Consider the following 10,398-nt stretch of genomic DNA (forward strand, 5'->3'; position numbering starts at 1 on the left):
GCACAAGTTAATTGCTCTGGACACATGTTGTCAGGCAAGTTTCGTGGTGATGAGGGTGATTGTAAGTACAAATCAAATATGTTATTCTCTTGTAAATGTTCTTTTACTCTAATTGGACAGTAATATGTTTCTCTGGGCTTTATGGGTGACCACTGGGGCAGGACAAGAAACAGCCTTAGAGACCAAGTCTGAGAGACTAAGGTGCTAGTGCCTGGAACTGTCAGAAAACAGATTTTGCGATGAAGATGGACTAGAACCCTCATACTCCATTTGCCACATTTTCATGGAACCTGATCTGGGAGGAATCCTGAACATCAGGATGCCAACTGATGTTTGTTGAAGCTGTCTACAGGAGGGGAGTGAGCGCGTGGGGAGTGGGAATACCCTTCATTCAGGAAACAGCATTCCTCAGATGAAAGGCTCAAGACCCACTGGCAACCAAGTAAGGCAATATGAAACTGCATTATATTATAAATCTGCTTTATTTAGCAATTACAAGTGAGGAAAGAGCAGAGGAAACATCACAGGGAGACAGGCCCTGTACATCACAGAACTAGCCACTTGTGCTTTCATGACCACAGTGAGGGAGGAACTCAACACTTGGAAGACGGGGACTCCCTGGGCCAGTGGGAGCCAGGGGCAGTGGCCCAGCTCTGGAGCAGCACCCAGGCAGTGACCTTCTGATGGTGAGCAGTGGGAGCTCAGGAGGAGCAGGTGTAGGCAGAGAGGAGGAAGGAGGGTGCTCAGCAACTTCAGTTCTAACTGAAGGAGTAAGAGACGTAGGAAGCAGGAGAGAAGAAGCAGCGTGAGGAGGGGACAGTGCAGCTGGAGAAGGGGCCTGAGACAGCGTGGGACCGAGAGCCGGCGCCAGAAGTTCAGTGCTGGTAGCTCTTCCTGCTGGAGGTTGAGGTGGTGGTGTATTTGATGGTGGAACTGCCGCCCCCAGTGGAACTGAAGCCACCTCCAATGCCTCTGCCACTGCCGGAACTGAAGCCACCTCCAATGCCACTGCCATAGGAGTAGCTGCTGCCTCCACCCAGGCCTACACCACCGCCAACACTACTGGAGCCGCCATAGCCGCCGGAGACGGTGGACTGCACCACGGCTGTGGACGGGAGAGGGACAAGGACACACAAGACTCGGTGAGCTCATTCTGGCAGCCTGAGTCCAGTCAGAAGAATACAAAGGCAAGGGAGGGAGGCAAGGAAAAGTACTTACAGATGTTGACTTGTCCAACGCCTTCCCCACTCAGCCTAGGAGGAAGGAAAGACAGAGGGCATGAGACCTCAGAGAGCCACCGCTGGACCAGTGAAGGAAGCCTTGGTGTTGAGCATAGTCAGTGGGGAAAATGCCTTTAAATAGTTCTCCGAGAGTAGCAATTATGGCCACCACTAGAGTGCCTTAACCTTGCTCACTGCCTGGACATCCTGGAGATGGACCCAGATGTTTAGAAGGTTGTGTGAATTACCCACCTGCACTCCTCGCCCTCCAGCAGCTTCCTGTAGGTGGCGATCTCCACGTCCAGGGCCAGCTTGACATTCATCAGCTCCTGGTACTCCTTCAGCAGCCGGGCCATGTCTTGCTTGGCCTTCTGCAGGGCATCCTCCAGACCAGCCAGCTTATTCTTGGCATCCTTGAGGGCCATTTCTCCACGCTGCTCAGCATCAGCAATGGCAGTCTGCAGGTTGGCGCACTACAGGGGGAACAGGCAGAATGAACTTGCAATGTAGGCTTCCAGAGGAGACTTACCGTGGTTCTTCTTTCCTGTTAAGGAATAGTCCTAGAGCCCAGAGTTCATGAATCTTTTTGTCCGGTCTTTGTCCATTCTGTAAACCTATCTAGTCTGGGAGCCACTTGAGAAAACCTATGCCTCTGTGTTAACCAGCCTGCATGACGATGTGAGTGGCGACTGGTGGAAATTACCACAGCAGACATGAGACTAGGGGACATTGGAAGAAATGGACTCACTGGTTTGTTTTGAATGTGACAGTTTTAGATAATTTCCTATGGATGCCAGACTAGCTTATACAAAATTATAAACATCCTCAGTGAGGTGATGAGTTTCATACCAAACTATCGAGAACTTGCCTTCCTTCCACCTCACATTGTCAGGCAACACTGACCTTCATCTTGTGTGTGTTAGCCCTACTTTCCTTATCACGATGAATCTTGAGCAGATTTGCAACATTCTTCCTCAGTTTCTGGCCTGCTCTTTTCTTTCCCAATTTGCTTCTTGTATTACCAAATTGACCATCTTATTGGGCAATCTCCTTTCAATGCCTCTAGACTATATTTTTACATCTCTGATCAGTCGGGATTGGTCCGGTCACGTGACTTCATCTTTCGCTAGTCTTTGCAGCCATCTCTCCTAACCTGTGGGAACTCATTAAGGAGGAGCTGCGTGCCCTCTGCTCCCTGCAGTTCCCTCAGTGCCCAGGAATTTCCCAGTGATGGTGAGAGTGCCTGCTGGTCTACTAAGGAGACGATGATGCTTTTCTTCCCCACAGTTCCCCAGCGTACCTGCTTCTTGACGTGGTCGATCTCAGATCTCAGCCTCTGGATCATGCGGTTGATCTCAGAAATCTCCTGCTTGGTGTTGCGCAGGTCGTCACCGTGTCTGCCCGCTGTGACCTGCAGCTCCTCGTACTGCAGTCCAGAGGGAGAGAAGGCGGTGTATATGGGCTTTAACACACTAAAGGTGACTTTCACTTCTGAATCAGACATTCATTAAACTTGGGCTTAATGCCTTCTCTACCAGGGATTTTAGGAAGAGTTGACATTATAAGATCATTGGATCCTGTACACCAATCTCAGGCCATCTTTGTTATGGGACCACTGCCTGTCTAGTTCTCTTTGGGACCAGCAAGGGTCTGTACTTTGTTTCTGAGCCAGCATCAGAGTGAAGGTAAAGTAGAGATCACTATCTCTTTCTCTATGGTAGCTTTTTTCCTGCATCTGGTTTGACTTACAAGACTTGGACATAAATTCTATAAATGTCTACTCTATGAGTGAAGGGAACACATCCTGTGAGAGGACTCCAGCTTCCTTGAAGTCGATTTCCCCATCGAGCCTGTAGCCTGTTTGGTCTTGAGAGAGGGGGCAGAGGGGTTCCTCAGCAGCTGCCAACTCACTGCTCACCTTGCTCTGGTACCAGGACTCAGCCTCAGCCCGGCTCCTCTGAGCGATCTCCTCATATTGGGCTTTGACTTCGGCGATGATGCTGTCCAGATCCAGGCTACGGTTGTTGTCCATGGAGAGGACCACAGAAGTGTCTGAGATGTGGGTTTGCATCTGAGCCAGTTCCTGCGGAACACGAGATCGTCAGATCATCTCTTCCTGTGACATTTACAGAGGGACCCAACCCAAGGTCTTGCACCCTTTGCAGAGCCCCACAGGGTAAATCCAAGGGGGTGGAGATGCTTACTGCGTCATAGAAGGCTCTCAAGAAGTTGATCTCATCTGTGAGGCTGTCTACCTTGGCTTGTAGTTCAACCTTATTCATGTAGGCAGCATCCACATCCTATGGAATAAGCCAACAGTTGAGTCAGCTGAGCTCTCCTTCCCAGTCTGCCCATCTTTTAGTCTCCCTACTATTCTCCTGTCTGATGTGGGCAGGGACCCCGTGTCCTCTCTTTCTGCAAACAAACATGAGCACCTGACCTCAAGCAGCTCACCTTCTTCAGAGTGACAAATTCATTCTCTGCTGTCGTGCGCTTGTTGATTTCTTCTTCATATCTAGAATTAGAAAGGGATGAGGCGTAATTGAGCTGGTGGTGAAGATGATACTGAAACAACAGCCTAGAATCTGAACTTTCCATACAATGGATACACCCAAATTGAGCTTTCCTGCCAGTGAGCCTAAAGGATGATTTTTTGAGTCCTTAAATATTTTCCTCTTTACTCTCCTCATCCACCTATATGGCCCATTTGCCCTCTGGGGTGTGCTTTTGGGCAATAACTGTGTTTTTCATGTCCATGGACATGTTTTTCTAGGATTCATGCCCACACCTGACCTGGTCACCCAGTAGTCTTGAACTGTGCGCCTCAGGAAACTGAGCCCATGTCCCTCCTGGAACTCACTTATTCTTGAAGTCCTCCACCAGGTCCTGCATGCCCCTGAGCTCCGAGTCCAGGCGGCTTCTCTCCCCGAGGATACTGTCCAGCTGTCTCCTGAGGTTGTTGATGTACTGCTCGAACAGAGGCTCCAGGTTCTGCCTCACGGTCTTGGTGCCCTGCTCCTGGAGCAGGGTCCACTTGGTGTCCAGGACCTTGTTCTGCTGTTCCAGGAAGCGCACCTGGAGGAAGACAAGGTGGTTATTTGCCAGACAAAGGAAGGAAGCAAGAGATGTGAGTTATCAGGTCCCCAAGCAGGCCTGGTGGTCACCGCGATGCTGGGCCTCTACAGAGCATGTACAGAGGCTCAGGCTGACAGGTCGTGTGCCCCACATCGTTTCCTTGCCCCCCACAGATCTCACTGATGAAACCTACACCTGAATCTACTCCTTGCCCTCCAACTTATGGAAGCTACAGTGCCCTTCAACATCTCATCTCTCTCTCTTATTGAGTGCCATCACAAATCTAGTTAAATCACAAATTTAATTAAAAATATTTTCCTGATATAATATGAAATTTTTTTAAGAGAGTTCCTTAGTTAAAGGGATGTCAAATCTTTAGAATCTAATGATTTTAAATTCCTTTCTACTTAATGAGTGGATTCCAATCTAACTCTCCATTTAGCGCCCTAGTGTCTTCTAAATAAACTTCCTCAATGGCCATATTCTGGTTCTACTAGTTTAGTATTTCTATGGATTTATCAATGCTTCTGAGTTCTTTTCTTCTAATCCAGCAAGAAAGTATTTTCTTTTTGTTTTTCTTTCCCTCTTGTCTAGAGCTCTAGCCAGTTTTCCATTGTAATTTTCTTAAGTTGTGGAGCCTATCCGTGCCCTTCAACATTTCTTCTCTCTCTCTTAAAAAGTACAATTAGAATCTAGTTAAACTCACCAAGATGGTTAAAAGTAGTATTTCCCTCTTATATTAGTCAAAGTTTCTTTTCTTTTCTTTTCTTTTTGAGGAAGATTCGCCCTGAGCCAACATCTGCTGCCAATCCTCCTCTTTTTGCTGAGGAAGACTGTCCTGAGCTAACATCCATGCCCATCTTCCTCTACTTTATACATGGGGCACCTGCCACAGCATGGTGTGCCAAACGGTGCCATGTCTGCACCCGGGATCCGAACTGGGGAACCCCGGGGTGCTGAAGCGGAACGTGCGCACTTAACGGCTGCACCACCGGGCTGGCCCCTCAGTTTCTTTAACATAGTACCTTAGTTAAAGGGATGTCAAACCTTTAGAATCTAACGATTAAATTCCTATCCACTTAATGAGTGGATTCCAATCTAACTTCCCGTTTAGTGCCTGAATCTAAAACAAACTCCCTTAATGGTCATATTCTGATTCTACTAGTTTAGTATTTCGATGGACATATGAATGCTTCTGAGTTCTTTTTTTCTAATCCACCAAGAAATTCTTTTCTTTTTGTTTTCTTTCCCTCTTATCCCTCTTGTCCAGAGCTCTAGCCAGTTTTCCATAGAATGTTCTTTTTAACCTCTTAGATTCTTCAGAAGCTAAAGCCAGCCCATTGCATTCTCTCATTTCCCCATATCTGCTTCAAGGTTATCAAAAATTGAGAATTCTTCCTAGGCAGGAATGAGGGACGTTTAAAGGCTCAGTATCTCTAGATGATGTCCATCACCTCCTGCCTGTGCTCAACATGGAGCCCACCTGGCATCCCAGGGGACAGCTAGCCTGGATCCCCTTACCCCTCTCCCCTCGTCTCCTCCTGGTAGGACATTCATGGTTCTCTAGTTTGGGGACTCTGAAATCCTCCTGGAGGGTGGGTCCTCCCGGCTCACCTTGTCGATGAAGGAGGCGAACTTGTTGTTGAGGGTCTTGATCTGCTCCCGCTCCTCAGTTCTCACCCGCTGGATGGTGGGGTCGATTTGCAGGTTCAGAGGAGTGAGGAGGCTCTGGTTGACGGTGACCTCTTGGATGCCTCCAGGAGGGCACACAGGGAAGCCAGAGCCACCATAGCCACCAACAAAGCCAGCGCCACCACCGAGCCCAAAGCCAGCACCAGCTGCACCGCCGAAACCAAATCCACTCCCGGCTCCACCTCCAAAGCCAAAGCCACCTCCAACTCTGCCACCATATCCGCCACTGATGGCACAGCTGCCCCCTCCGATGGAGATCCTCTTGGAGCCCCCCAGGTTATAGAGGCTGCGGCTGCCGAAGCCAGCTCCTCCACACACTCCACCGAGCCCGCCACTGCCCCTGGAGCGGGACACGGAGATGCTGCTGAAGCCAGAGCGGCCGGCCCCAGGGAGTCTGGCTGAGCCGGCGCTGAAGCCGCGGTGGGTGATGGTTTGGCTCTTCCTGATAGATTTGCTAGACATGGTTCCTGAAGATGAGAAGGCTTTAGAAAGCGCGAGAGGCTGGAGGGTAGAGCTGAGGGGAGCAGATGTGTGAGCTGAGCTTCCCGGCAGCCGTTTATATAGGGTGAAAATGGGCTGGGCTCAGTGCTGGAAGGTGAGCTTGCACATTGGGAAGGGCTGGGCTTTACAAACAGTGAGATCACATCTGGATTGTTAGGAAAGTTATGAAATACGAAGATTGCATTTTTGGCTTCCTTCAGTCAGGGAAAATTTCTCCTGCCTTCCAGCCTTTGCTTGATGTCTGTACAATAATCCTATTGTCCATTCACTGAGCTCGGAGTTAGTCACCGTCTATAACAGAGGTTCCACATGTCATTCTTGTGTGTCAGAAGGGACGAAGTGCTCTCCTGTCTACCTGTTGTTCCATCCAGCAGAGATGCTGCAGATGGAAGTACTGGACGGCATGTGCCTTGACAGAAAGATTCTCATCCTCTTCATTATGTATGAAGATTACTTATGACTTTTTTTTCCTAAAATTTCACACAGCTCGAGAAGCAGAATAACAACATAATGGGCCGCTGTGTACCTATCACCCAGCTTCACAATCTCTCACGGTCAAACTCATATCCTCCACAGTCCCACCCAATTCCCTACCAAGTCTGCATTATTTCAATGCAAATCCGGAGATCACATAATTTCTGTAGTAGAGAGTTCTATACTGAAGTCTAAATGACAGACTCTTAGAAAATATAACCGAATGCCATTTTTATGTCTTAAAAATTTATGTTCATTAAATCAACAAATGTCTATTTAATCTTCAAATTTGCTGTTGGCCTTATTTATCTTTTAGATTTCAGTTTTCCAACTCAGAATCCAAATAAGCTCCATACATGTTGTATTTTGGTGACCTATCTTTAAAATCATTTAAATCATTAGATGTCCCTTCATTTTTTTCATTGCAATTTATTTTTTATAAAAACCAGGTTATGTGGCTGCCCTGGTGGCGCGGTGGTTAAGTTTGAGTGCTTCACTTTGGCGGCCCTTGGTTCACAGGTTTGGATCCTGGGCACAGACCTAGTACTGCTCGTCATGCCACACTGTGGTGGCAGCATCCCACATAAAACAGAGGAAGATTGGCAACAGATGTTAGCTCAGGGCCAATCTTCCTCACAAAAAGAAAAACAAAAACAAAACCAGATTATTTGTCCTGTGCTGCTTTTCATTCTGTGGAGTTTTCTAATTGTGTACTCTCAGTGAGTCATAACACGCTACTGTGTCCTTCACATCCCTGTGTACTGAGAGCTCAACTAGAAGCTTACGAAGCTATATATTTAAACTTTCCAGATGCAGATGGAGAGGAATGCTTATTTATATATTGAATATTGTTACTTACACACTGATCTATACTTTAAAAAGTTAAATAAGTAACACGTGTTTAAGAAACAAAATACACACTGAAGGTCCTTCCCAAGCCACCCAATTCACGCGTATGGAGGCGAGCAGAGTCCAGTTCCATGCGCATCCTCCTCAAATCACTTGGATATATTTCAGGGTTTTTCCTGAGGCAGGTGTGTGTGTGTGTTATATAAAATTTACATACATATATAGAATATTTTTTACATATATGTGTATAGTTTACTTGTATATATATATATGTCACACACATATATTCTCTCTTCCCACTACACTTGTGTTGTATCTGCTTTCTCCCCATATCTGTTTCTCTTGGTCTCTTCCACGCTGTGACTGCTCTTTCATGATTGCCGCTGTCCTCCACCTGCACCTGTGGGCCCGTTATTGCACACTCAGCAATGTGGCTTCCTCTTTGTGCTGTTTTCAATTTGGCCTTCATTTCTATGGTGGCTTTATTTTTGTTCTCTGCTCCTTTTCTGGGCTCTACAAGTTAACGTTTTTACCTTTCATTGTCTCAGTACATTACCCCTTTCTTCCCTCATTTTATCATGGTGCGTATCTCATTGAAGTTTTTGGTACTATTTTGTCGAGTCTTTTTCTGTTGAGTGTTTATTTTTTATTTTTTTGAGGAAGATTAGCCCTGAGCTAACTACTGCCAATCCTCCTCTTTTTTCTGAAGAAGACTGGCCCTGAGCTAACATCCATGCCCATCTTCTTCTACTTTATATGTGGGACGCCTACCACAGCATGGCTTTTACCAAGTGGTGCCATGTCCGCACCTGGGATCAGAACTGGCAAACCCCAGGACAACGAGAAGTGGAATGTGTGAACTTAATCACTGCGCCACCAGGCCAGCCCCCTGTTGAGTGTTTGTTATATGCCTTTTGTTTCTCCGATTCCCTGCATTTGTGTGTGTGTGTGTGTGTGTGAGGAAAATTGGCCCTGAGCTAACATTTGTAGCCAATCTTCCTCCTTTGGCTTGAGGAAGATTGTTGCTGAGCTAACATCTGTCCCAATCTTCCTCCATTTTGTGTGCAGGATGCTGCCACAACATGGCTTGACAAGCAGTGCGTAGGTCTGTGCCTGGGATCCGAACCTGAGAACCCCGGGCTGTTGAACAGAGTGCATGAACTTGACCACTATGCCACCAGGCTGCCTACATTTTTTAATGTAAAATATCTTTTGTGGGTCCTGCAATGGTTCCTTTGTGACTCGTGCTCATCCTTGAATAAAGTGAGCAACTTCTGGGCCTGCCATTTGAAGAAAGTATTCTGGAGGAGGAGCCAAGGCCATATCCAGGCTAACAGGATTCTCCGTATGACACAGGGCTGTGTGAATAATTCTTTTACTCTTCAACTCAGCTAAACCAACAAAGATTGCTGCCTAGTGGCTCACAGTTCAGCTCAGCTTTCTTTGCTTCACTAACAAAATGCTGACATTGGCCTTGACTCTGATTTGTTATTTAACCCTGCCTTCACTGTTTCTAGAAACTTCATGACAAATGGGGTCCTGCCTCCAGCCCACACACCCAGCTCTGACTGGTGCAAACAAGTGATTCTTGGATTTGTGCCTGAGGACCTGTCCTTTCCGCTGACTGGTGGGAGTTCCATGAGTCAGCAGAGGCCAGTGTGGTGACTCTCAGTGTCAGCTTTGTGTGGTGCTCCTTGTGGTCGCCATGTTGTTTGGTTTGATTTGTCTGTGAGAATGTTCTTCCCTGGGTTCTTCTGAGATCTGCAGCTGAGGGCAAACACCTAACCATTGTGTTAGTATGTCTCTGTTTCTGTGAGAATATCCCTCTAGTTTTTTGGTTTGGGGATTGAAGATCTGTTTATTTTGGTGGTTGAGAGTGGAGTTTACCTTTGTTTCTTGTCTTCTTGTCACGTTTAGGTAATTTCTGAGAAGAGGGAAATGCCTCCTTTTCCTCCGTTAGGTTATATTCAGAACTTTCCTGTCTGTATATTTATATTAAAATATCATATTAATTAAAATATTAACCGAGTAACTTAAATTAGAAATATTATTTTTTCCTCTCTCACATTTTATGAAACAATTTCATTCAATGCAGCTGTCATTGTTCTCAGGGCCTCGCCCCTTCTTAGAGCCGTATTGTGTGTCACCTGAAAGATTTCTGCGGCACGTTGTCTTTACCATGCTGTAGATTTACATTCACCAGAAGTGTAATCCGGAAATACATCTGTGCTCTCCTCAGCATAAAAATCGACTTTACTGCTTAAACAAAATGTGTATCATTGAAACTTTCAAATAGATGCAGTGAAAGACAAGAGTATATAAACCACCATTTACCGATCACCCCTGAAATGATTATCAATATTTTCTGATAATTGTTTCTTCTAATTTCCCTGCTTTTCACATCTAAATCCTCTATTTCTTTGTTGAAGCATCTTAAAGGGAGTCCAGACATGAAGTCATTTCATAGTAAATATTTGCATGCTTGTCTAAGTAATAATGAGTTTTTAATCTAAGTGCAGAACTACATTATATCTATCATAATCAACAACCATTTCCTAATGAAATTAAAAACCAGCTATGTTCAAAT

General features: G+C 46.2%; 1 protein-coding gene across 1 annotated transcript; it reads right to left on the bottom strand.

Annotated features, from left to right (window-relative positions):
* Positions 1-463: 463 nt before the first annotated feature.
* LOC123279803 (keratin, type II cytoskeletal 6A) lies at positions 464-6,557 on the bottom strand. The gene is made up of 9 exons (XM_044755743.2): positions 5,910-6,557; positions 4,081-4,295; positions 3,675-3,735; positions 3,425-3,520; positions 3,139-3,303; positions 2,521-2,646; positions 1,473-1,693; positions 1,219-1,253; positions 464-1,105 (listed from the first exon to the last, which is right to left on the bottom strand). Exons 1-9 carry the CDS (start codon positions 6,447-6,449, stop codon positions 876-878), a joined length of 1,689 nt encoding a protein of 562 aa, XP_044611678.1. The 5' UTR covers positions 6,450-6,557; the 3' UTR covers positions 464-875.
* Positions 6,558-10,398: the final 3,841 nt, after the last annotated feature.

The sequence above is a fragment of the Equus asinus genome, chromosome 22 (genome assembly GCF_041296235.1).
Source record: "Equus asinus isolate D_3611 breed Donkey chromosome 22, EquAss-T2T_v2, whole genome shotgun sequence".
Taxonomy (NCBI): domain Eukaryota; kingdom Metazoa; phylum Chordata; class Mammalia; order Perissodactyla; family Equidae; genus Equus; species Equus asinus.